The sequence below is a fragment of the Rhamphochromis sp. 'chilingali' genome (assembly GCF_963969265.1).
Source record: "Rhamphochromis sp. 'chilingali' genome assembly, chromosome: 18".
Lineage (NCBI taxonomy): Eukaryota > Metazoa > Chordata > Actinopteri > Cichliformes > Cichlidae > Rhamphochromis > Rhamphochromis sp. 'chilingali'.
This window is the reverse complement of record NC_137945.1, coordinates 11,430,993-11,458,860: the sequence shown is the minus strand read 5'-3', so window position 1 is coordinate 11,458,860 and position 27,868 is coordinate 11,430,993. Positions and strand designations below refer to the sequence as shown.

Genomic DNA, 27,868 nt, shown 5'->3' with positions numbered 1-27,868 from the left:
AGGATACTAAACATTTTTCCCTAAATGTTTTCTACTAGATATCCTATCCTCCGCAAAGCTTTCAAGTAAAGACTTTAAGAGAGCTGCAGGATCCTTCTATTTCTTTATTTACATGATGATAATTTACATCTGGCAGTGAGAAAAAAGCACAGCCTATGCTGGCGGAAAGATTTTTCATATGTAGCAAGTTCATCTTGAATTTCTGGGCTTTGTTTAGGTAATGTCTCACTGAGGCATGAAAAAAAAAAAAAAAGATTTGGCAGCAAGTTCACCCAAGCCCTAGACTTCCACTTGCTAAAGGTCATCACTCAACAAATGATGCTTCTCTGCTGCACCGCCAGAAACCACAGAAAGAGCTGGCTGTACATCTGTAATAACAGCTGTACAGCCAGAGCCTTCAAAATGCTGGAAAAGTTTTTAGAAAGCAGGAACTACAGCAAAAAGGATCGATTTCTGGTAGGGGGGGAATGAAGGTTTTAACTTGAGGGGAAGTATGTTCTCTGGCTCTTGTCTGGCAGCTTATTTGCTGTAAATCAGGTACATACCTGAATTACACGTAAACATTGCTTGCAAAAGGCTTTTGATCGCTGAATATCACTGCTTTGGATTCTCATAAACTCAAACAGTAACAACCAGCCACACTCAACAACATGGTGTAACTGACTCATTAGAAACTACACTGCATTGAACCCAAAGATAAAGCCAATTAACCCGTGTGGATCTAGTTTTATACAACTCATTGTTGTAACTGATTTAAGGCAAATAAGCTCTCCTGCAAGAGCCAGAGAACATGTTCACATTCCATTACAGGAATTTTTGTGAGATCTTTCCCCCTCAAGTGTTTAGAACACAAGGCCCCCACAAGTGGACAGACGGACAGGATGTGCAAATTCTCCTCCATCTGCTGCTTTTCACTCTCACTGCGCTGCAATGTCCTCACACACAAACAACAGCAGCTTCAGAGCTCTCTTAAAAGCCAAAGAAAACCAGCTTTTCTCAGTTGCACTGTGGTTGCACTGTGATCATAAAGTGATGGCCACAGTCGGCAACAACAGATTAGATTTTAGATATTAGTGTGAACAAGACGTTGACTGGGTATACCTAACAAATGTGTACAGGTTATAGACAGGTTTGGTTTATTCAGTTGAATTAAAACAGCACTCATGCTGTTTCTTTTAAGTCTTAAAGGGGAATAGCACGTTACACGCCCATATATGGCATTCTCAGATATTCTCAGTCACCTTAATGACTCATAAACATGCGCAGGCTGGGAGGGAGTGGATTTTTACATGAAATTTATTGGCACAGTTATAGCAGCAATGTGTTCTTGTTTATTTTCAACACTGATCCCATTCCTATTTTTCAGTAAAAGCCCCTCTCAGGAGCAAACGTGCTTTCCAAAAAAAAGTCAGTACTACTTTTGCAAAATGTAAACAAAAACATTGTGCATTGATTTGCTACGCATTTAAACTCCACATTGCAGTTAGACTGGTACAAAGACAACATGGTTCCTCCTGTCTGTGTTTAAACGTTAATGCTCCTTGCAGTTCATGGTTTCTGGATTCCTCTTGCTTAGATCTTAGATCTTGCTCCTCCTGCATAGATGGTTACCGTCCCTCATGTTTCCACATGTTCTGTGTGCTCTGGATGTTACCTTACCTGTCTGCCTCAGCATCCAGAACCTCTCCACTCCTCTTATTTATTTATTTTTGACCGCATGCACACAGCTAATTAGGTTCATTACCAAAAGAGCATCTTGGAGAGTCTTTCAGAAGTAAAGAGAGTTTTTAACCACTCGTAAAAAAGACTAGATAGAGATCTACTTGAACTGTTTAACAACAGCAGTAAGGAATATAAAAAAATGCAAAGAACTGGAGGATTTCATTATTGAGATTACATAACAGCCAACATGCCAGATTTCTGGATACTTTCTCTGGGCTAAAGAACTGAGGAACCATCCAGCAAAGTTTAAAAGGAGCTGGAATCCATGTGGGATGTCCGACTTAAGCTTTCTGTGGAGGCATCAGTAATGATATTCAAGAGAGGCCCAAACCACATCCTGCACATATTACAGCATGGCTCTGTGATTAAACTGAATGTCATCCTTGCACAATTAAACATACTTTCTATGATTTGCATTTTATTTACATTTTATTGTATCCCGGCCTTTTTGGAAACACTGTTTGCTTTACTCGTGACATTTAACTAACACAAATGCATGTGGCAAAATGCTAAATATAAGAGTTTGAGCTCAGTTGAAGTGATTGTCAGCGCACATGCATAAAGTGCGTATGCACACAACACAAAGAAAGTGAAACTGACTATAGTCTAAATCACCAGATCTGCTTAGCTGCTGCTACATTCTCAGTGGTTTAGGATCAAGAGATACTTGTTGTTCAAGAATAGCTGTAGAAATTATTACAATGATTATGTTTCCGGGCCTAAAGGTGACAATGACTTAAAATAAAATAGATATTACAATACTTTTAAACTGTAACAGAGCTGTACCCAGTGCTCAGTGTTGTAGCATGTTATTACATTGCAAACTGTGATGTTGGGGGGGGAGTAATACTGTACTTCTCTGCCTTTTTGTATAGATAAATATGTTAAATACATTCTGTGGAAGTATTTTCAAAGGATAGCATTAACAGCCATCAAGCGAATTTAAAAAGACAAATTCTGGCCAGTATTGCACGCCGGTTTTCAACTAGCTCTGACACATCAGCCGCTGAACTCTGCCAACACCATAGCAGGAATATTAGAACATCCACTTGTCAGAAGACCAGTCCAAGAACTCCCCGTCTCAGTAGAAAGCGGGGTTTGTGTGCTCGATGACGCAGCGCCGACAGTGGCGTCTGACGAACCGCAGAGCCTCCGGTGACACCTCGCAGTCCTGCACGTTGAGCAGCTGCAGCTCGCAGCAGTTGGCCGCCAGAGCTTTGAGTCCTCTGCCTGTTACACTTTCGCAGGCTCTGAGACTGACTCGCCTCAGGCCTTGGCAGTACATGGCTAGCTGCTCCAGCCCGCTGTCCGACACCAGCGGGCATTTACCGACATCCAGAGACTTGAGTCTGGGGCAGCTCCTGGCCAAGTGACTCAGGCCGTGATCCGTGAGCCCCTCGCAGCCCCTCGCATTCAAGTAGCGCAGTCTCGGGCAGTAGCGAGCCACATAGCGCATGCCTACATCTGTAATGCGGGTACAGTGGGCCACGCTTAAGTAGCGCAGGCAACCCTCTAGGCGGGCGACTTCCCGGAGGCCGAAATCCCCCACCAAGCGGCAGTCACTGAGGCTCAGCTCCCTCACTGAAGGGCAGTGGAGAGCCAAATGGCGCAAGGCTTCATCTGTTAGTCTGGTGCATCGCCGCAAATACAGATGAGTCAGGCGAGGGCAGTGGGAGGCGATAGTTCGCAAGCCCTCGTCCTCGAGGGAAAAGCAATCGGTCATGTCCAGGTAGTGGATGGAGATCTGCTGGCCGTGCAATGGAGACAGCTGGAGTGAGGCCTCTTGGGTTAGGCTGATGCATGTCACCTTGGAGCAGCCTGGAGGGAAAGGAAGCAGAGGTGATTTTTTTCCATTAAAGAGAGTCTCGCTGTTGATGTTGAAAGAACAGGTGTTAATGCAGAGCTCACATGTATGTATGCACATGGATTTTATGTTATAATGCAATCCAAGAGTAAGAAAAGAAGCATTTTCTCTCTGTCTATGTAAAAATGATTTTAAAAGTTCTTATCTCTTATTGTGGGACAGCAAGAAAGAAATTATAAACCAATTAAATTCTCTTATCAGGCCTCCTATTACCATCTGCTGCACTTTCAAGGCTATTTGTGTACAGCCTACAATGACAGAGGGAGGCGGTACAGTAGCCCAACACTGACTCTTAAAAGCTGATGTTAATTGAGTCGCCACTTGATGGCGCCAGAGTAAAAACCTGCTGTGTTAGATTACAGCCAATCAAGCAGAAGAATGAAAATGTGAGCGCAGACAAAGAAAACACAAGTGCGGTCGTTTTTAGAGACCAAAAAGGCCAATTCAATCAAAGTCTGGTGTCTTTAACACTTTGAAAAGGGCTTATTTTTCCTTTTACTACAAAGAGCTTCCTTCCTGCTGCTAATAGTGCAGACCTCGCTCTGCTCTAGTCAATGTTATTTGTGTCACTTCCTTAATGAAAGCAGCAGACCGCTCCTCTTACCCATGTTGAGGTAAGCTCTGCTTTCAGCTAAAGAAAGCCTTTCTTCTCCCACATGGGGACTTAAGGTTGGAAGAGCTTCTCCTGCTCCTCTAATGATTCTACCAGCTTTACAAGAAATCACTAAAAAAGGACTGAAAGGAGAAGTTCTTTGAGGCAAATCCACACATGTGCATGATGTCAAGTAGTGGCCACTCCTTAAGACTTAGAGCTTGCCCAAAGATTCTAATTAAAGTCAGATGGGGTTATTTGCTTTTTACTCAATATGACTTGTCTGTTTCTTTTTACCCGAGAGGTTTAGGTGTTCCAGGTTGGGACAGCGGGATACCACTTCAAACACGGCCTCATTAGAGATGTTATAACAGCCGGCAACCTCCAGGCGGCGTAGCTCGGGGCAGCACTGGGCCACCACGTGCAGCCCCCGGTCAGTGAGCCTCTTGCAGCCATTGACCACCACCGTCTCCAGGGTCAGACAAATGTTCGGGGTGTCTTGGCAGAGCCGGTGGGTGAGGACCCTGATGGCACGGTCGGCATGAAGCAGCTCTCCTGTTAGCTGGATAGTGCTCCACAGCCTGGGGTCCCAAGCCAAGTTGTACCAGCGGCGGCAAACGCGTGCGCAGCGGCACAGCTGGTTGGTCGAAAGGTGGGAGAAGATCTGCAGGAGGGTGTGGTCAGGGAGGAGATCGATGGGGGCGTAGTGGTGGGTTTTCAACTGTCTGGAGCGAGTGTGAGTGCCGGGCTGAGGGTGGATCACAGCAACCGTCTCAGCGGGGGCAGAAGATGAGGACGAGGAGTTGGTCTCGTGGCCGTTGCTGGAGAGAGCAGGTGAGGAGAGGGAGGAGGACTTGGAAGGCAGAATCAATCCCGGGCTCGGGGTGCTCAGTGTTCTTGTGCTGGAATCTAAACCTGAATAAAAACAATAAAACAAAACAAAATGAGACAGAATAATTCTTCTGTTTTGTTTTTTTTAAGTTTTACTTTTAAATGAATCTTTTGGCTGTTTAAGCTAATATTTGAGCTGTTAGGTGAACCAACCAAAAAGGGATTTCCCCTTTGCGATACCGCCTTACAATAAGGGACTCAAATAATTGTATAGTTAATTGAAAGAGTCAACAACAAGCTGAAGTTAAGTTAATCAGTCCCTTTATAATCTCAATCCAGGACATTACAGTAGATAATTGTTCAAGTAAAGTTAATAAAAGTAATTAATTACACTTAGGAGACAAAAACTGAAGGCACTGGTATGTAATGTGTAACTACAAAGTAACTGTAAGTAAGTAACACAAAAAGAGTAGCTAATGTTAAAGAAATGAGAAGTTACTGTTTTGTGACGTTCAACTTTTGCAATTAATCAGGAATGACTCATGCAGAAAGTGGGGAGTCCTGTTGATTTACAGATAATTATGAAATAATCGCAACCTAATGACTCACAATTTCTGGAAGTCATTATCTTCTAGACGGGTAAGGAGTTATTGAGTTAGAACATTACTAATGAATGACTCATTAACTGGTTGTTCCTGCTTTGTTGGTGTGGCTGTTATGTTCTCAGGAGGTAGAGCGGGTCATTTACCAATCAAGAGGTCAGTAGTTTGATCCCTGGCTACTCCAGTCTGCATGTCCAAGTATTTTTGGGACAAATGCTGAACCCCGAGTGTTTGTGTGAATGTTAGAGAAGGCGCTTAGGTATCAAAAAGATGTTAAAAAAAATGTAAAAAAGTAAATAAATATAAAATGCAAAATAAAATTTGAGAAAATAGAAAAAAAGCATGATTTGTTTTCAGTGTTTCCAGGTATTTCTGTCTGTGATAATGACGTGTTTCCAACGATTTCCAGTCTTCTTATCTGAAATTTGTGGGAGACACCTGATATCTTCTGTTTTCTTGTTTGTGTAACGCGTCGTGATATTTTTCAGTAACACAGTCATGTTACATTGCAGTTACAATTATGTCGTTACTTGTGCTAAAACCCGTCTGTTAGCTGCGTGTTTTCTTCTTGTGTGTGCACTTGCGCTACAATTATCTGATTTTAGTGGGCGAGAGGAGGAAAATTGTAGAGTCATGCAGCGATACAGCTTCTGAGGCGTGGTGATATGGACATTATTTTTATCTGATGCATCGGATGCACTGAGGAGTGATAGTGGGGTCTGTCTCTTAGCCGTTTTTTATCTTTGTCTTGTTGTCGGCTTTGTGGTCATATGTGAAAAGTACAAGAACAATAATATGTGTGTCTTTATTAGGAAAAGGATTTGTATCAGTGTGTGGTTCGGCAGACTAAAGGTTTATGTTGTTAACTGGTAAATATGTAAGGGGGCGTTTGAAGTATCATATTATGCACTAATGAGAAAGTAACAGTGTAACAAATTACTTTCTCTGGTGAGTAATTACGTGATGTACTGCATTACAATAACAAGTAATGTGTACTTCACTTTTCTTGAGTAACGATCCCAACGCTGCCTCACAATCTCTTGTTGAGACCTAATAATTCTACTGTAATCAGATTATGACATCGATTGAGGTTTTAAGGTCTCCGAATCTACTAGTCCTGGTTTGAAGAGTGCATTCAAGATATAATATATAAAGGTTGATTCTGTTCATCTGGGCGTAGCGTTTTCAGTTTTTCACAGTGATATTTGGTACAATCCAGACGTTTCTTCATTTTTTTTTCTAACACATGGCCTTCTGTTTTGTTCCCCAAACTCTCTAACTAACAGTAATGACATCTTCATGCTTTTATAGAGTCTCCCAAAAACCAAATAACACTTGATATAGTTCCAGTAGCACTAATGGCAGCCATTATACCTTCATATGTAAAGAAAAGGAATATCATTAGTACTGTATATGAAACCTTGCTTGATTAGAGGGAAGTGATGTACTGCATTCTACATTTGCTAGCTATTATCAGAATAAACAGAATAAGAATAAACAGATAAAAAGTTGGAAAAACTGGTCGAGAAACTTGGAATCCACAGTTACAGTACTACACAAGCTTTTATCATCAGTGAAGAGGCGTTTCCATGGATCCTATTATCAGGTTTTGGGATGTTTTTGGAAAAAAGTGTGTCACATTTATCTGCCAGGCGTTTGGGCAGCACACACAGTTCCTCTTCATCAGATTAACTCTGCGGCTTCAAAGCAAAGCAGATGAGGAGTTTGGTGCCTGGTCTGACAATATATGGTTAGCCCTGTGTAAACACTGAGGCCCTGACAGATGTGCACTGATTGCTGCCGTGTCTGAAGATGCAGCTGTGAGAAGACGAGGCTGGATCCCATCACTCTAGCGTGAGACGACAGAATCCTTTGTCAGCCAGGGCGCTGAATCTGATTCCCGGGGTCGAACTGTCGCACTGGGACACTGAGCGCTCTCCTCTGATGAAGTCTGCAACCCTCCAATCTATTCTTTACAATCTTGAGGATTTTAGGTGGACTGATAGTCATCACTAAAAACATTCCAAGAAGTCACTAGTATGATGTCACCCACAGCTGTCCAACCATTAGTACTAATCTGATTGACCTAAAAAGTAACAGTATGTGGTGAAAAAGGCAAGCTAAAATGAATCGCGTCACAAAGATTGCTTCCCAATAATTTGTTTAAAAGACGATGTCTCAGTTTTGGACAAAGGTTGTTACTATAACAAGATGAGATTTTTTGCCTTTTAACAGCAGAAATCCACTTAAAGCTTTCTGGGCTGTTCAAATGTTCCTGCCTTTATCCATGCTTTTTCCTGTTTAGGGTAGAGTAAGCAAAAGCTACTGAGTAGCCAGTTGTTTACGATTTGTTTAGGTGTCAAGCCAGCTCTGATTTATGCTTCCATCAACATCAGAGCTTTTTGGGAGACTCTTTGATGAGCTTACCTCATGAAAATGAAGCACTTTAGTCTTAAGCGAGTCTAAAGAACGGTAAAAAATTGAATGTAGGCTTTTTTTCGATGTAGAAATTTCCCACCAGTGGGATAAAGAGAGAATTTCTTATCTTGCTAATATGCCATTTTTATTCCAACGAAATGTTTTTTTAAACATTTTTTCAGAAGTTCAGACATTTTACCTTTAGTTTATCTGCTTTGATGCAGCTGATTAATGGTTTGTAAATTTTCTAGGCTATAAACATTCAAACTTGTGAACCACCTGAATGCCCAAAAATTTGTAATTAATGACAAAGCAGAGGACGCAAGTGCATAGAATTCGGCACTATTTCTTCAGGAAGCAAATTCCAGCTGTCTCAACATTCATCCATCCATCCATCCTGGATCCTATCTCAGCACTTAGTGGGTGAGAGGTTACACCCTGAAGAGGTTGCCAGTATTTAGACAACACCGTGGAGCTAATTTCCTAAGATATGTGGTGACTGGTTGTCTTACAAAAGCTACATTTGAATGAATTCTCTTTACAAACATTGGGCCCAAGAAGAAGAGCACAAATGTCCCCTTTTCTTCTACAAGAACTTTTCTAGGAGCCTTTTGTAGGAGCTCGTGAATTAGCAGTGTGTGGTTATAGACTCATACTTCTAACACCCAAACATTCATTAACTATTTTCTAAAGGGTCCGTCTACTACTGAGGTGGAGTCTCGTATTTCAAAATCCGAAACTACTGGTCCAAGACAAACTCTGAGTAACTGAGTTTATTTAAGAAAGCCCAGTATGTCTGTAAGATCAATATCAGGACCTCATTTATTAGTAATTCACATTATGGAGATTACTGAGCAGAATTATCAAAAGGTCAAAATAATACCAACAGTCATACAACACCCAATACGTCACAGACGGGCTCACAGCTATCTGCAGGATCTGAGACAATATTTTGGTCAAAAATAAACTTGCAAAGTCTGCAGGTAAGTGGTGAGGTCGTGACCTGTACGATTGTTGTACTTCAACAGACTATTGACAAAAAGGTGATTTCCATGTTAACACTGTCTGCAATCTACAATCTATATTTAAACTCCCAGTCGTGTGAACTGAACTATGTTGGTTAAAATGAAAGGGTAAGTCAATCATCTGCTTCTGCACAGTGTGTCAGCATGTGCAGTACATGACAAATAGACAGCATCCTGTCTGCCATGTGGATTTGTGCGCTGGGAGAGGTGGGCAGTGACACCGTCCTTACAGTCGTATTTCAGATGTAGATACCAGAGCTTCTGCTCAGTCTGCTTCCCATCTCACTTCTGATGACATCCACAGATTCATCCTCTGGGGAACATGTCCTCGAATCCTGCTTTTTAAACTGCCTCTTGTGTGCTTTAAAATTCTCATTCAAATCCAAATCCTGGCCAGATGAAGAGAATGCATCAAAACTTTTCACATGTTGGGCTTTTTTTTTTTTTTTTTATTCTTGTGGGATAGAGTCCACCTCATTTTGGTTATAATGCATCACATTCTTGTGGGTGGTCCATCTATGATTAAAATATGCAGGACTATTCTCTTGAGGACTTGTACCTTTTCTCGGCCAATAGATTTCTCCAATAACAATTCATTTTTTAGCTTAATGCAAAGGATTTAATGGTCTGACGTCGTTACAAACACCTCATCTATTTTGAATTTCACACAGCTGTCCAAATATGTCTCAACAATAGTAGTGCTGTACAACATTCCCACAATACCTAGTGACTGTTATTTTTTTTGCATAATTTGGCTGCAACCCCACACCATGCAGCACAAAACTCTATAAATGTGAAAATATGTTTAACTATCTTCCAAAAAAGTGAAGTTTCACTTAATAATGGGAATGAAAAATATCCTGATACTGCAGTAAATCTTGTGATGTGAAAAAAAATGTATATGTGCAAGTCTTGCGATGAAAACATCACAGCATCCAGGAGAAAATCAGATTTTCCATGAAGCTGTGTGCAGGCATTACATAGACACATTTTGTGAATCATTAGTTTTGATGGATGAATGAGGCACCGCTTTATTGTCCAAATCCTAGCTAATGCGATAGATTCAGCATGCAACTCATCTGCCACTGGCTAAGGAGCAACTTCCAAATTGCGTAATTACATGTGTCACTGATCAGAAGAGCACTCCAAGTCCAGGCTACACCCAACCCCTTTAATCTGAGACACAGTTTCAAACAGCTGGTGGGAAAAGTTAAGTGAAGTCAGCTTCGCAGTTGCTTAACTGTGCATGATTCTGGATAGCTAGCATCTGGATTACTTTAAGGAAATCCAGGTGTTACAGTTGTCTATGTTTTTCAGCTGAGTGAGGATCTTGTTTATCCGGGTATCACTGAAGACTCGAATGATCTCATTTCTGATATTTTCCTTCATTTTCCTCTAAACATTTTTCACATCCATCTGGTACCTGAATTACAAAGTATCACAAGATCCCCTTGTACTTCTTGTCTTCTGAGGGATTCATGCAGTTCATGCAATGCATTTGCAACACATATTCTTCATACTTTCAAATGTTAGGGGTTTGCGAATACAAACACAAATAAAAGAAACAACATGAAAGCACTTGAATGGTCAGTCAAGCACATAGTTTGAAAGCCCATCAGGCGGAATTTGCTATACAAAAACTTGTGGAATGAAAACATTGAAAGTTAGAGCCTGATGGGGTCGATATATTAACTGTTTGCTGATATATCGAGACCAATTTAAAAATGACAGATAAATGAAAACTTAAAAAGAAATGAAAGTAAAGAAAAAAGAAAACTTTAAAAGTAAAAAAGAGACACCCTTCAACCATGAGTGTTGATAGTGCATAGTCTGTCCACCAGAGGACACTCTGCCACTTTCCTATCCGGTCTTTAAGTGATGACATATCAACCCTTATTGCAGTTGTTCTCCTGACTGAAGTTTGGTCCGTTTACAGCATCCTGTCATGCGATTGCATTTGTCCCTAACCATCAGAAACACCCTCGAATAACTTTTACCGAATGGCTTCAGCTTTACTGTGCTAATGTGTTCATATTGTGCTAACCATAGCTGTGTAGCTAGCCACCAGGTAGCACACCATTATATACCAGCTAGCCCAACTTCAGTAACCCTACAAACGTCACTGCTGTTTAGTTTTCTGTCTTCATTTATCTCGAAAGTGATAGCAGAGCTGTACATTTTAATTTTTTTCAGAAATCCCTCAGTCAGAACATTAACAACAGTATTCTGACAAAACAATCACAGCTTATATTTCCCTTGCTAGGTGAAGCCAGCCTGGAGCTTTCAACACACTCATTAGTGGACCTTAAGATGGAACTGTTTTGTAATCTTCCTTTCAAAGAGGTCAAGAATGAGCTTTATGCATAAGCCAACATGGATGAGAAGTCCTAAAAGTGTTATGGAGAAAATTATAACAGCTACTGGGCTCACATGTCAAAATATTCTTCGCTATGACAACAAGAAAAACTTTCCTCTAATAAGGTCCATCTGAAACAGCAGAAGGTCTCTAGAAAACGTGGATCTCTTCAGAAGGTTTACTTGCAACTTGCAAGAATAAACTTTCCTGTAACTTCCAGTTGCAGCTTTACGAGTTAACCAGTGGTGTCGTGTTTTATATCTCTGTATCATTGCAAGCCTATCATTAGCAGAACAAATACTATGCAGCTGTTAAAGTTCTCTTGAAGTCACTGCAAGTGCAGATGGTGGAAGATTCAATTTAGTTTAAGAAATCAGAGAACAGTGGAACATCTGGTCTTTACCCTGGGCAAAGAACAACTGCACAGTAATGAAATGAAAGAGAAACTCATGCATTTTGAATGCACATATAGCCACAGCATGGCATACTTGGCTGAAATCATTTGCCACAAATACCCAAATCTGTGCTGATCCATGGCAGTGCCGCAGCAGGATCTCATTAACGTCAGCTCAGCTTCACTTCTAAAGCACATCTGGACTGTGCTTTGATACCAGAAGTTTAATGTAAATCAATCGGAATGATCACTGAAAAGACACCGTGCCTGGATGATGAAGAGGCGCAGCTGGCTATTTGGAGTGAGGTCGACTTAATAACAAAATCCTGATTAATATTTTTCTTTAAAGTAGCACACAAAAACAGATTTGAGGAAATCAGCTGAAGGCTTTCAAAAAGAAAGCAGGAGCAGTGGGGAAGGAAAGAGGGAAGATAAATTGGCAAAAGAGCCTGCAGACTTTACCAGAGACAAAGACAAGTGCACGGGCAGGGTCAATCCAGACTTTGACGCAGTCTGGTCATAAACTAAAGCTATAGGGATTCTACTCAGGATCTTGCAGTGCCGTGAAGCTCTGCTAAGACCCTGTCTGGGGCTCTCAGGATTATTACTGCTGCATCTGGCAGAACAGAGCAATGCATTACCTCAGTGACATTAGCCGTGTGACATGCTCCTGCTCTGTAAGCTTTCACTGGGCTCCTCCCTGCCAGAAGTGTGAGGGAATAAAAAGAAGCTCATTTTCTACCCATAAGTCAGGAAATCAAACCAAAATTAATTCAAGAGGAGTAACACGCCAAGAAGAAGTATCAGCTAATAAAAAACAACCAGGCAGCAGAGAGTTGACTGAAAAAAATGCTATTGATTTATCAGCACTAAAGGGGCATGTGCTCTAGTTCTTTTCTTTAAAAAAGGAAACATCCAACTGAGAGAGAGGACTGCTCGGATGAAAAACATCTGGGTCTGTCTCAGATTTTATTGAATACATGGAAGTTGATATTACTGTACAGTGTGGCGGCTGGGCTATCAGCAAAGCCTTCACTACAGGAAGGTCTTACGTCACTGCGCAATCTGAAAGACAATAGGGCTGCTGGTTCCTTCACAATGCGCACACTCGGACAGGAAATAGACTTCTTCACTCGGCACAACCCCCAACCCACCTATGCTTCTGGACGGCAGCTTTTCTCACACTCACTCAGTCTTGAGATTCTTTCTTTGCATTTTTCTCTCTTTATTTTTTTTTTGAAGATTTTGCTGCAACAGATTTGGCAAGTACATATGCCAAGAACTATAACACGTTTTTCCCCACAATGCGACTAATTTCCTCAAGGGAGTTTTTCCACCTATTAAAGCCCCTCAAACGTTTCCATACCCTGCTCTCGTCACTTTATAAATCCTCAGTAGAGGAGGACAGCAGACGCTCAGATATTCTACAGCCAGATTCGAACGCGAACTCACTTCTTCAAAAATTAGCTCTTGTGTGTGCGCAAATTTTCCAGAATGCAGATGAAAGTTTGCAGTCCACAAGTGATTTGGCCCAATTCAAAGATGATCTGGCTTTTGGCAAATAATTGAAATTCAAGATGATGTAATTTTTCTTTTTAAAGGTCGTTAAATTGGGATGTCAAGGTTGGGGTGACCAAGTTTGGGGAGTCGTGTGCATGATTTCTCTTTTATGGACAGTTTCACCATTTTGGCAGAGTGTGTGAGTGGGGTTAGAGTGCAACGTGACTGTAAGTCATGTCAAACGACCGAGGAGGGTAACGTAGCTACACAGAGCACATCTGACACAAATGGAAAAGTGAATGCTTGGCCAAATGTTTGATTTGGTTGTGATGAGGAGCAAATGTAATGATGTCATGTGGTTAAAGCAATAGAACAAGGGAAGTGCCTGGACTCTTTGGTTATAAACCCCTGACAGAAAAGGGCTTGGTTGAACTTCTGAAAGAGGTTGTTTCACATCAAAGTCCTGGATACCCAACTCATGGAAAAAGCTGACAAGTGCATTTAAGGAGAAAAAATAATAAAAACACAATTTATTTTACCACAAAATACTTCTGGAAACAGTACTGGATGACAGGATTAACATCTCTCTTTTGTCCATATGCTAAATCTGTAGCTACAGCATGAAGATGATTAGCTTGAGTTAACACACCTGTCAACAGCAGGGCTCTCTCCAGTACTACTGCTTTAACAGTCTTTGTTTTCCTTGCTTTTTACTTTCAATTACTCCCTGAATCAGAAGGAATGGTGTTTCTTTGTAATACACACCTGATGGTCCAGATATGGTAAATGGTAAATGGCCTGTATTTGTATAGCGCTTTTCCAGATCCAGGAAAACCGAGTTAATGAAAAAAAAAAACGATAACAAAATAACGCTAAAAACCGATAAAAACCCTGAAAACCATACATTTGACACCCGAGTCTCAACTCTCGCAGCCCGGTACCAAACGACTCGTTGGGGACCGCTGATTTAGAAGATAGGCCTAATTATTCATGACCCCAAACGATGTACAACTACTGGAAAGTTTTTACAGAGGTCAATTCATATTCTGCTACTTTAGATTTACCTGTGACCTCAGTAAACACTTTCCTAAGAGTTTAACTGTGACTAGCTAGCATGTTTCTGTTTTTGTGCAAATAATGAAAAATGACTTTGCAAAGCTATTTTCTGGCCTTGTAGTATCAAACTTCCAATAATTTTGTACAATATTTTCAGCAATCTCTCATAAAAACGTTTTCATCAGTTGCTTTGTTTTAGGCCTAAGGCTGTACAGATCATCATTCAGGCCAAAATTCTGAGCTAATATTTTTCCTCCTATGATGGTGACAAGTGTATTTCTAGACCCAAATGCTTCAGATAAAGAAGATGTTTAGTTGTTTTTGCATTTGCGATGTTACATAGTTACATAAAACACGATTAATAAAAGAAAGACTCCCCGAGGGTGGAACAGTCTCCACAGCAATGTTCCTCTCATTTTTGTAACGCTGGAGCTTCAGCCACAACTGACGCTTCCCTGCTTACGTAACGAAACAAACCACAGAGTGAAATGAGGGGAGGGGAAGTCCAATGTGTCAGTTCAGCTGTTCCACAATCGCGGTCATATTGCCACATAAAAGCCCAAATACCCAGGTGGATCATAGTGAAAACATCGCTCGCGAGCCAAAATCTTACAGGAAGCGAGCATGTGTTTCTTCCAGGTGGCATCTTTCCCAACTCCTGTCAAATGTGCTCCTGTAGTAGACCTGATAAACGTGACCCCTGTTGAAGAAAATGGCAAGCACATTCAAAACAGAAGGGCCAGCACTTCCTCCCTCTCAGCAGAGAAAGAGAAGACCAAGTCGTAATCACAGAAGAGTTATGAACTGACTTCCCCCTCCTCCTCCTCCTTCTTCTTCTTCTTCTTCTTCTGTAAACTGCTTTCACTTGTTTTTCTTTTGGAGCCTTGTTCTGTGCTTTTTCGCTCAGATTTCCTGGCTTGTGGAGTGGTAGAAAGGAAGGGGGAGGAGTGAAGACAGCTGATGGAGAAAATCTGGGCAGAATAGCATTGGCATTCTGTTCCTCACTGTGTTCTATCTTTACTAAACTATTTCCAACAAGGATTAAATGCAAACCAATGATATTTCTTATTGCAATCGCTATAGGCTTGTTAAAAATGCCCTTGGATAACTGCAGGCAGCTGTTTTGTGTCCTAATTTAGGACAGTAAAAAAGGTGCAGATACTTGTTGAGGTGGTGAATTTCTGTGCATTAGTATTTCCTTTAATAGACAGTAGTTAAATATCTTCCGTTAAAAAACAGATGTGATGTTTGAGAGGAGGCTATAAAAAAATAAAAGGAGGCTAACACCTTAAATCTCATTTTTGTTGTAAAAATGCCCCTAAGTCAGCGACACTTACGGACATCTCTCTGCAGGATCTGGCAACAATCAACAGGGAAACACTATATATCTGGCTGAGCAAACACAAGGAAATGGGCCAACAGTATGCAGAGTTAGTTTATAGATGAAGTGTGAGGGATCTTTTGCTCCAGGGAGAGCAAAAATATTAACTTGTTGGAGACAGGAGTGAAGCTGTTTAGACTGCAAATGTGACCCCGACACGGCATTCGACCCACAAAAAGGGGGATTATTAGTTTGTAATGCTTTATATGCTACATTGGAGCATATGACTAGTGCATTACACAGATAGCCTAAAGATAGAAAGATGTGAAGTGAGTCATTGTGCTGACACAATGCATCTATCTGGCATACTTGCCACAGGATCGGTGTCCATATACAAACCTCCCACGTACACTAAAGCTTTCGGTTTAAGTGTGTCTTTGTGAGAAAAATATAGTAGTGCATCTTAAATAGCAGTTTTTTTATGTTTTATTTCATTTTGACTTGTTTTTTTCCAATTCGTTGTATTTTCAGGTTGTTTCCAGACAGGATTTTCTTGTTTTAGTTTTAGTTTTTATGCTTTTCAGTTCTAGTTTTAGTCTTATTTTTAACCCGTCACCTTGCTCCATTGCTATATAAAACTACACAGAGCCCCAACCAGTCAGTGTTAGTCTTACTCTTGCATTAACTCATATAGAAACTTTACTTACGTCATGCAGAAAGTAGATATTTATAGCAAAATATCATCTAAAAAAATTGCTTTTGATAACCCTCTAGTTAAGAGCATATAAATTACAAAGTGTTTACAGTACAGCCTTGTACTACAGTGTTGGAAGTGCTATAGAAGGACAGATTAGGTTTTTCCTCGGTACTGTTATCTCTGTTTCTTTGGTCCTTGGCAGACAGAGAGGAAGTCAGCACGTTCATTGTTCCCACCATTCTCCTGTGTCTGAGCCACCTTCCTGGTGCCATTATGTACGAGTGAAGGAACTGACCCCAAACATTGGCTGTTTTTACATAATGAAACTGTGCTACTTCATTGGGTAAACCTTTGGCAAAGGCTCCAGCTGATACAGCAACATCAAAATGGTCTTCAAGAGTCACAGCATGTAGGCTGAACACCTCAGGGTGCTGTCTGTTTAGCGCTTACTATGTCTGAGCCACATTCCTAAGGTACCCGGCGTCCAGCTGTACCAAAGCGAACCCTTGAGGCCCAGACTGGGTCACTGTGTAACCCCTGCTGGGAGATACTCAATTTCATCTCACAGGAAGGATTTACTGTCCCAAGCCTGTGCCTTTCAGTCTGCAACTAATAAGCGATTCAACTGGGTCAGGCCACCACAAAGTTGTCTAAATAATAACTGAAAACAGAGACGTATTGCAAAATCTTGCCAGATGACTGCCCAGCTCAGTTTGTTTTCAAGAAAAGAATGAGTGTGACTTCCTAATGTTGGTTTTGTTGGAATACTTGACTGATCATTGAAAGACGGCAGGCACCAGTCTACTTTCCGTTTGCATACTGATATTATGGCTGGGCGATAATTCAGTAATATGGTTTTCATTAGTTTTTGAGATGATTACAACCTATTTGAAATTCTTGCGATGGCAATAGTTTTTGTTTAGAGAAATATGAAACAGCCCTTATGGGACTTGGTGCAGTCTCCAGCCGTTCATTTCCAGGGTCTCTGGTTTGGATCTGACATACAGTGGCTGTAAAAACAGACAGTATCGTTTGAAAAATAATGTTTAAAGAGAAAAATATTCACCTCAAAAATCTAAAAAAGGAATGCAAACTTGCATAGCATTGGTTGTGAATTAATATATACATCTTTTCCATGTGCATATACAAAGTTTCTAGTAAGGTTAACTTTGGTTGTTTTAATGGTAAGCTAACAACAAGTATTGTTCTAAAAACCTCACTCCTTTTCTTTTTTGGACAGATCATTGTTAAAACCAGATTCATGGATCTGCTTTGTACTCTAGATAGTGCAAAGCAGGGAAGTTCTGGGCAGCCATAATCAGCCCAGCAACAACTCCAATCTGGTCCCCATGGAAACCCTTGGAAAATGTGAAGGACAAAAACTGATACAAATTCAATTTTTCCTGATAAAGGCTTCCCACATGACCATTCCCATATGGAAAAGATATATATAAATCTTATAAAGTTTGTATCTGTCTTGTGTGAAACTTGTATGAAAAGCATATAAGTGTGAAAACAGATATAAGATCCCTTGAAAAATTATATAATGAAACTTGTATGTTTTGGATACTTACTAAAACAATATATGAAAGTAATGCGAAAGTGGCCACTTTCATGAGTAAATCACGTAAGCCTTATATGATTTACTCATGAAAGTGGCCACTTTCATGAGTAATCACATATAAGTTTTTACTATTTCTTTTCCGTATGGGTTGAGACTACACCAAAGTAATTAAGTAACAAATAAACAATTAGATAACTGGAAAACTCCTGTTTTTCATTATCCAATATAGAAATGAATGTTGGGGGGGGGGTTAGTTACAGGATAATCTGAGGAGCAAGCTAAGAGAACTTTTTCTTTAATTTTATACATTAATTTCCTACAATTTAAGGCCAAAAGGTCATGCAGACAGATTTTTAAAATTAATAATTAGATTAGGTAATTAGATTAATAATTAGATCAGGGGTTAACAGGTGTATTAATATAAATAAATAGTAGTAGCATAGCATAGTAGCATATAAGTAAATAGTAGTAATATAAATTTACCATAGCTAAAGGCTTTACTTTATCTTGTATGACAACTAGCTTATGTTAGCTAATGTTAGCAAGCATTAGATTGGATTAGAACATTTTTATATTTTCTGACTAATATTTTTCAGTCACAACTTAATGACATATATATACTCCTTTCATCCATCTGCAGATGGGTGGAGCCAGAGGGCTGTGGCCTATCACAGCTGTCATAGGGTTTAGTTTAGCTTCATTTATTAGGATCCCTATTAGCCACATCAATGCAGCAGCTGTTCTTTTCCACAGGGGGAAAAAAACTTACACTGTGACAGTTCACTATAAACAACTTACACAGAGACATAAAACATCTTTACAAAACTCCACCACGCACACAAATAAAACAAAGTAAAAAACATAAAATCATAATATCATGTCAGCATGAGCAATCTATCATTTAAGTGCACAGCCAATATCCCCAGGCTTTTTTATCATTTCCTCTATTTGGTCAGACACCATCTCAAAAATGTAGTTTTTTAATAGCCTTTTAAATCCAATTCTGCTGGTTTCTTTCTGTGTCACCCGTTTGGCAGTAAATCTCACCTCTTCACAGCCTGACACAAAACTGTTCTTTCAACTGAATTAGTTCTTGCAACGGGTAATAAAAAAACATCCTTCTGTAGCCCGCCTGGTAGAACAATCATGTCTGTCTCAACAGAAATATGCATTTTTCTACAGTGAAAGGAATCTTTGTAACAACAGCACGAGAGGTCACCAGCCCATCACAGGGAGACAGACAGCCACACGCTCTCACGTTCACACTTAGAGCCAATTTAGAGTTGCTAATTAGCCTAACAAGCCTGCTTTTGGACTGTGGGAGGAAGCCAGAGCACCCAGAGGAAATCCAAACAGCCACAGAGAGAGCATACTACCAGATGACCAGGAGCTTCAACCAAGACTGCTGCGAGGCAGGAACAACTACACCACAGATCTAGTCTGTTACTCTATATTTAAGAATTAACACATGACTGGTGCAGTCTGTTTAGTTAAAGGGCAAATAAAAGTGGAAAACTCTATATTTAAATTCAAATAGGTTTAATTTATTTGGGCACTTACTGGCAGAGCATAAAATTTATGAAATATGTTGCAAAGTTAATATTAGAGATGCTCTGACCTCTAATAGTCTTTTAATCTGCTCTCATAAGGTATCACAATAATATTCCAGCTCATAGCATTCGGTGTCTTTTGGTTGCACTCTTTTATAAATTTATACACCTCTATAAATGTTCCTGTATAACCAATGTTTTCCTCTTTCATTGTGTTACTATGGTGTTTTACAAAGAGCAAAACAATAACTAACTAATGGAACTACATCAATGCAACAGTGACCATACTGCAGCATGGGGACACTGGAGGCCCTAATATGAATACTCCCAGTGTGTGGTGGGGAAACAGCCCAGACTGCTTCCTGATTAGTTTAGTGGACCACAGGACTAGGTGGGGAAGGGCTGTGTAATCTGCCACTGTGTATGAGCATGTGGATGTGGGTCCGTGTGTGTGTGCGCGTATGTGTATATGTGCATGCACATTCATGCGTGTGTCTTTCTAAGGAGGGGGGATTTGACTGTGGCCATAGCGGTTCCAGACCATGTAATTACTCCCACTTAGCATGGAGAAAAAAATAACAATTTCAGTCATAACACAGGGGGGGGAATTATGGTCTGGAAGCCACTGGCTATGGCCTATACTCTCTCTATATATATATATATATTTCTATCTGCACAGGTTGTGCTCAGAGAAGACACATCCAGGACAATTATCGATTTCCACAAAGTACTCTGGATTAACTTCCAGAAGCTGCTCGGTGGACGGACCTTTATGCGTCAGCATTTCCAGCGAAGCCGAATGAGTAAGAGTGATCTATCTTCCTACAATGCACTCTCACAAGTACATCTCAGTGTATTTTTAAAGCAAGATGTGAAACTACTTGGCACAAACTTTGCACAAAATCTGATGTCTCCTGAGGAGTTTGTCTGATGTGTGGTTTCCCCTGTGATCCTTTTTTTTTTCTCTGAGAAACACCTTAAAATCTCCAGCTGAGTGACAGTTATAAAAACACGCTGTAGTTAGTATTTGTTTTCTTGTGGGCAGTGCAAAGCCACAAGAATACTACATTTAGCATGCCAGAGCAAATTTAAGATTGGCGATGACAATGCATGAGAGAAAAAGGGCGAGTGTACTGTAAAAGTGTATGAGCGTGCAAAACAGCCGATGACTCACTGGTCAAGTCTCCTACACAACAGTAGGGAGACCACAATGTATTTGTGGGGGATTTTGATAAAGCTTTTGATCAGCTTTTGATCAGAATTGTCAAGTGACTTTGTGATTACTTCACTGGGGTTTTACATCTTATTCTCACTGTCTGAGTCATCATCTTTGAACGCATTCTGACCAGTGGAAGTCTGATGTCTACAAATCATCGCGATGATAGCGACAAAGATGCTGTGAAGATACCCGACCTGGATAAAGAGTACTGATGAACTGTGGAAAGAGAGCACTATCACAGCACTGTAGTCCCTAAACATGTGGGAGACCACAAACTAAAAATGATGGGTCACTGCAACACATTAGCCATAATAACTAGAGATGCTACTTAACAGAAGCAGCTGCAAGAAATTTAGAGGATATCGACCCTTTTTTTTCTCCATAAGTATCTTCATAACTGCTTTGCTCATACTGAGGCTGCTGACTTGTGGCTTGTTCTGAGCTTTGCGTAGCTTTAGCTTTTCTTGTGATAAGTGTTTTCACGGTAGTACTGGTACAGCAAAGAGCTAGCAGCATGTGGCTGTGAGTGCACAACTATTTGTCTGTGCACCAGCACAGCAGTACTGACATTTCCAGCAAATTGTAATCAGACACATGGGTGGCTGACCGGCCAGTCAGCAGTCTGGGTCAAGAAGGCTGGAAATCAGATAATTCTGGTCCCTGGCCCGTCGATTAAAAAATAAAAAGCCCATTTAAACCGTCGGTGTTCTCGTCCCTTGTTTTTTGCACTACTGTATTTTTACCTGATGTCTTAGAGTAGGGGAAAATACATTTAAAATTGGCATACAGTCATCCATCACTTTAAAAAAAATGTGGAAAAAGTGTATGATATAGATCGTCCAATGGAAAAGAGCGCCTTGCCTGTCTTCCTCCTGGCACCTCTAAATTCCATCAAAATTTCCGAGTCTTTCTCATTATGTGGTCAGGAACACATTTAATCGTGAATAGTCAATAATTAATAAATAACTGAAGTTTTGATAGTTGAGAGCATGTGCGCCAAAATTTTTTAAATTTCCAAAATCTGTAGAGCAAATAGGCTTAAAGGTTACTGGACCTGTGTTTTTGGAATGCACTATAATACTGATGCATGAAAACATTTTCTAAAATATGTTTTTGGTGTTATATTCTGTTCTTTTGACTGACAAATTGTTCCGACTGTACCAGATGGATAAATGTTCGAGACAGCTGCTGACAGCAGGCTTCAAGATGTATCTGCCAGCTGAAAAGTATTTCCAAACCATTAGGGTAAGCACACAGTTTACATTAGTAACACATCCACTCCTGAAAGAGTTCCTATGGTGACTCTTGCAGAGTTGGACGCTTGCCTGGGCAAGCAGGAGGCTGAGGAGGTGAGAGGGAGTCAGAGAGTCGGAGAGGAGTAAGGGCAGGATCTGAGCAGAAGGTGAAGCTCTCTCTTCTCCATTCTTACTCCCCATACCTTCACTGTCTCCAACAAAATCCCTCTCGCCCACCTCTCCCAAGTGCATGCACCTCCCACCCGCCCTGGCAACGCTTTGAGCCTGATACGACCACAGTTTAGATAAGCATTCTTCCACAATGAGAAGCCAGAAGTGTTTTTTTCCCCCCTTCTTCTAAAACAAAGCTCAAGAAATGCCTTTGGTTTCTGGGTTCTGATGGCAGCTGTGAGTTTGTTTTCAATTTAAGGTTATCCTAAGAACACACAGGTTTCTCTCCAAAAATAGGCAGCACAGAAAGTGGATGAGGAGGAAAAAGAGCGCTGGAAGGAGGAAAAGAAGAAGAAAAGGAGGGAAAGAAGAAGTAGGGAGGGGAGTTTGGTTAATGAGCACCAGATGCCTTACCTTCAGTGGTAGCCACATTCTTCGGAGCTTTAGTTGGTGTGTGATCTGTGCTCGAACTTATGTCAGAGGAGATGCTTGAGCTCCCTTTACCTGCAGGGAAGAAAAACAAAAGTGCTTGGACATAAAATATCAAGGTTAAGATAATAAACTGCCTTTTTAATTAAATTTGTAGTCATTTGAGGCAATTTTATAGCCCGCAATCCCCCGAAACTTTGATTTTCAGTTTAATACCTGAAGAATGTTTGCTAAAGATAAGGTGGACTCAAACTTTGATGACGTATATTATACAGTAAGGAGGCACAAAGTGTAGGGAAATATAAATCTCATCACTCTCTGCTTTTATGACTTTTATGTTCCTCGGTTTTGGAGGAATGGTTAGCCTTGGCACATGCACAAAGTATCTGCTGGTTCGTCTGAGTTAGTATCCGTTTTTGACATTTGGAAAAAGAATAAAGTCTTCTAAAATCCCCCCTTCAGCCCTTACTTCCACACAGGACGAGTGACAAAACACAGAAAGAGATTAATGAATGGTATCATCTGCAGCGAGTCAGCACTGTCTCACAAACACCACACCAAAGTGATTTCTACGTTTTCGTTCTAGGATTTCGACTTTGAATTTCTACACAGTCGACTCGTCTATGAGTGCTAAAGTGAAAAAAAGTATATCCTTTTGCATGACTGCCTCTGTTCCCAAAGTACGATAGGCTTCACTGCCATGGTGACTACAGGCTGCCTGTGGAGAAGTTGTTTATGGCGTTTCATTCCTCTGTCAGATCATAAATGCAGCTTTGTGGCTTTCCTGAGAGTAACTATGTGCCTTTCGCCCAGCACGACAGGCTAAGGAGGTGTTCCCAAACAGTCACGCCCACATCAAGCGCAGTAACCTAAACAGACAAGACAGTTCCCGAAATATGAAGAAACTCTCAAAAACTTGGGACGGAAGAAAAAAAAAAGCAACCTGTCTGCATAATGAGCCCAACGAAACAACGAAAGATCGCACAGCTACTTATAAAATAATACAAAACCAATGGAGCAGATATGGTATGAACATGAATGACACTTTGCGGTGACATCACTGAGCTGACACATCTGTTAAAGCTCCCCCCAGGCAACAGAAATGAGTCAGATATTCATGAAGAGCTTGCAGATGTTAATGTCAGACCACTTTTCCCAGCAGAGCATAAAAGGCTGAGTTAACGCAAGCAAATATATTTTGATATTTAGCCGGTTACACAATTCTTTAGCGAGCGAGGAACTCGTGGCTGCAGGGGCTGTTTGGTTGGCATGTGGGTCGGTCTCTGCAAGGCAATAACTGTTTTCTGTCTTTCATTGAAAAACAAGTTTCAGAAAAGCTCCTGCTTCCTGTCTTATGCTTATATAATGTGCTGGTTGATAGTTGCTGCATAGTTACAACCAGTGTGTAATTAATTGTGGAATCACACTTGAAAACAGATGTGGACTAATGGACTGCAGGATTCTAAAGTTTGGGTTAAGACAATGGTCTTAGATACTATCAAGCGATAACAATGCAATACTACCTTAATTTTACGTTACTCTCCTGACATTGTGGGATCCAAGGTCGACAGAAGGAAAAAACACAGCAAAACCAGAAATTTTTTTTTTTTTTTTTATTCTGTGCCTACATTACCCAAAACAGAACTCTATTACTACTATTAGTAATTTGCTAATCTCACACCACTTTGTAGCTGACAGCTGGTTGCTAATTGGCATTCCAGATTCTGGCTGTGTAGATATCACCATCATATGTCAGTCAGTTGTATTCATTTGTTCATTTCACCTGTTATACTCAGAGGTGTACACACCACACTTTGCTCTGTCATTGCTACAAATCACCCAATTTTATTGATACTCCACATTCCCTGGTTGCCACATCCACTGCTTGTCTGCCCGCTGCTTTCAGCCCAACCTCAGCATCACTTGAGGAAGCCTATCAGATTTTGTGCAACCCCTCCAATACATTTAAAGACTTCAGATACATGTTTGACAGACTGTTATGGAGAATTCCTCTGGAAACGGATTTATCTAACAGCTGATATTATCAGTCAATATTAAGTATTTGCTAATATATTGGGCCTAGCATTTATAAATGAAGATTTAAAAAGTAAAGATGAGCCAGGAGAAACACCCTTCAAACATTCTATGTGTGCTAACATTGCACAGTTTGTCCACCAGAGGGCACTCTGCAACTTCAGTTGACAATACACGTTTTTAACTCCCCAAATGCATAAACCATCTGATCTTAGCCAAATCAAGCAGATGGTAAACATGTATCTAAAAGAACTACATTAAAAAATGTTAGGAAATACGTTAATGTTTTGTAAAAGAAAATATTGGGATATCAGATACATAAATCAACAAATAGCACTGAAAACAGGTGAAAAGAATCTGGAGCCCAGTGTCTTTTTTTCTGCCAGAAATTTACACTTTCTGCAATAACTTTGGCAAAACCTACAGAACAATGTGCAACAAGTTTTTTTTAATATCATGATGGAAAAGCAGCCATTTATAAACTGAGGATGCAAGGGTTATTTTTAGCTGTACAACAAATAATACATTAGTTATTATTCTGGTATATTCTGGTATCAGGTATAATCTTAATTTTTAATTCTGCATTGGATCTATACAGAAATATCCTATGCAAGTGGGTGACATCACAGCCAGGATGCATGGTGTTCCTCTGCATCTGCATCCTCTCATCCCTAAAACGTTGAGCTGGCGGTGGAGATTGTCTCTTCCAGTTGATCGGCAGAAGCTGGCAATGCATAGGAGGAAACAGCACTACTGAACGGGCCTTGAGGCAACATCTATTTACATTTCTAGGGAGTTGCATGTCAGGTTATGGCATAAGTTACAGCGTAGGGTTATAGAAGGGTTTGCGGTTATAACTCCCCTACGGTGTAGATTTAATGCAGAACCATAAATCTACTGTTAAAGGGGAATTCTACTGATTTTACACATCAGTGTTTGTATTACTAGCATATGTATGTTCTGTGAAGGCTGATACATTTTCTGAAGTGATGTTCTTGAGTTTGAAAATTATATAAATAGATAAATCAGTAGAGTATGGGACTAAGAAGGAAGTATGCACCGTAGATAAGGATTGTTCATTTTGAGCCTGTCAAAGACTTTAATATCACTTCTTATGTTGAAGACTTTAAATCTTAATCAACAAAAAGCACAATTTTTTAACTGTTTGGTTTATTTTGTGCTAGATACTAACTGCACAGTATGGTGTTCTTCAGTCTGGGTATTCTCTGACTGCTGCACAGCTCAAGGACAACTCAACTTCAGCTCTTGAGTACAGGCCTTGAGCTTGTGATAGAATCTGTTCATGTACCTTAACAGACTAAATTCCTAGGTGGAGTTGCTCCACGTGTTATTTTTAACATCATGAATTCCAACCTTTTCTCTGCAGCTATTGACTTAGGAAGAGAGCTCCTTGGAATGTTATTTATACAAACATTTCTGCTCTGAGGTAGAAATAATGTGTTTGGTAAAGTCCGACCACAATTTTTTTCTGAACAAGTAATGCTGAAGATCAGACCTCACATGAGACCTGCACGGCAGAGATAGGTCGTAACACAAAGTTTTTATTTTTGATGATAACAGACAAAAGGCGGGATAAATTCCTGGATCATTAATGCCACATGTTGGAGATTTTTCTGCATTTTTCTATGAGAGCGAACAGATTCTGATTCTGATTGTGGTAACGTCATGAAAAACAAGGTCTAATGTTATCTTTTAGACGGTTCGAGCTGCATTCCTGTAAGCTGAAACAGCTTTCTGTACTTGTCTGTCCGTTAAGTGTGATGTACTCTAAGTGCTTTTTAATCTATGCAATGCAACATTTTTCTTGTCTCGTCAGTCATTGATATTAATATGTGGCTATTTTATTTTGCCAAGTCTAAACACTTGTGCAAGAAAAAAAAAAAAATAGCATTATGTCTACTTGTCCTCTGTGAACCCCAGTTTCTGAGGCTCCGCCCAAACACAGCATTTTACAGCATCTGCAGGAAAGTTAACTGTAATTGAAATAAAAACTGAAGTGAAGCAAAAATAAATCAGTGAACTTGAGATGTACAGTCTCAATGAGAATCCATTTAAGAAAAGATTATTCACAGTATTTAGCTGTTTGTGTCTTGTGCACTTTTGACTTTACACAAAAAAATAACATGAAATTGACTAGCATGTATGAAATGGCCTCCAAATCAAACAACACCAGGCTGTGGGTCGTGGACTGCAATCTCTGATACTGGCTCTTATCAAGATAAGCTGGACTTAAGTGCCCACATCTATGAGAACCACCTCCACTAAACCTGAATAGATTTTATCTTCAAAAACAAACGATAAGGCTACAAGAACTTGCTAAGTCAGAGTCGTTATGCAATGTTGAGATCCTATTAAACTGGCTTTCTTTCACTTATATGCTTTTAACTGAAGGCAAACACACAATAAGGCAGAGATGAGTTAATTTCCTTGAGAATAAGAAAAGAAAAACACGAATTTTGTTCAAACTTGACTTTTCTAACACAACAGGCCGCTTTTCAAAGGGATTAAAAACGACCGCCGCCAGATGTCACTCTTATCTTTTATGAATAAATGTGACATCTCTAAAACCAATATAAAATACAAGGCAAAAGTAGCCACCAGCTTTAACTGCACACACCCCAAACATCTCGAAGACATGTGGAGTAAATTAAAGTGTGCATAAAAACAGAAAACGCACAAAGGAGATTAAATATAGTGCACAACTCCGAGGAGATGGTGCTAGTTTTAAGCTAGCTAACTGACGTCTAGGGACAAGCTCGAGGAAGCTACAGACCCAAGAAACTCTGCATTATTTTCTATTTTTAGATGGCCAGGACACAAAAGAAAAAAGCCACAGACGATGATATCACAGCCCCTCTTTTACCCACTAAAAAGGGAGTTTTTCATATATACTTGCATAAAAAAAAGAGCGAGTTTTAAAGTGGCATTCACATAAATGTGTTTAAAAGTAATTTTTGAAGCACTTACCCTCGCTTCCATACTGTTTTCCATTGTTCGCACCCATTTTAAAGAATACATAATCTACGAGCACCAACTCGGGTCATCAAGTTAAATTCCAGAGTAGGCTAAAATGGATTCTTTCCATCAAGATAGCAGGCTATACAGTCAAGAGTTTCGTGTAGGGCCGTTAGCTCTGGCTCCAAATAGTTAATCCAGATGTTGAGCAGAGGACGTCTGAGCATTACGCAAACCTAGAATCCCAGACTTGCTTCCAGCGGTGCAGACTTTCTATATCTGAACATCCACAGGCTCAGAACGGCGAAAAAA

General features: G+C 40.3%; 1 protein-coding gene across 1 annotated transcript; it reads right to left on the bottom strand.

The window, feature by feature from the left end:
• Positions 1–356: 356 nt before the first annotated feature.
• Positions 357–27,868, bottom strand: LOC308385640 (F-box/LRR-repeat protein 7). The gene is made up of 4 exons (XM_080864722.1): positions 27,569–27,868; positions 22,532–22,621; positions 4,476–5,093; positions 357–3,540 (listed from the first exon to the last, which is right to left on the bottom strand). The coding sequence occupies exons 1-4, from the start codon at positions 27,603–27,605 to the stop codon at positions 2,804–2,806; spliced, it is 1,482 nt and encodes a 493-aa protein (XP_080720848.1). The 5' UTR covers positions 27,606–27,868; the 3' UTR covers positions 357–2,803.

Coding starts and splice junctions, on each gene's coding strand:
- LOC308385640 (XM_080864722.1), bottom strand. CDS start 27,605: ATGGGTGCGAACAATGGAAAACAGTATGGAAGCGAGG. Junction 22,622..27,568: donor AAAACAGTATGGAAGCGAGG/GTAAGTGCTTCA, acceptor TCTTCCCTGCAG/GTAAAGGGAGCTCAAGCATC. Junction 5,094..22,531: donor GAATGTGGCTACCACTGAAG/GTAAGGCATCTG, acceptor GTTTTTATTCAG/GTTTAGATTCCAGCACAAGA.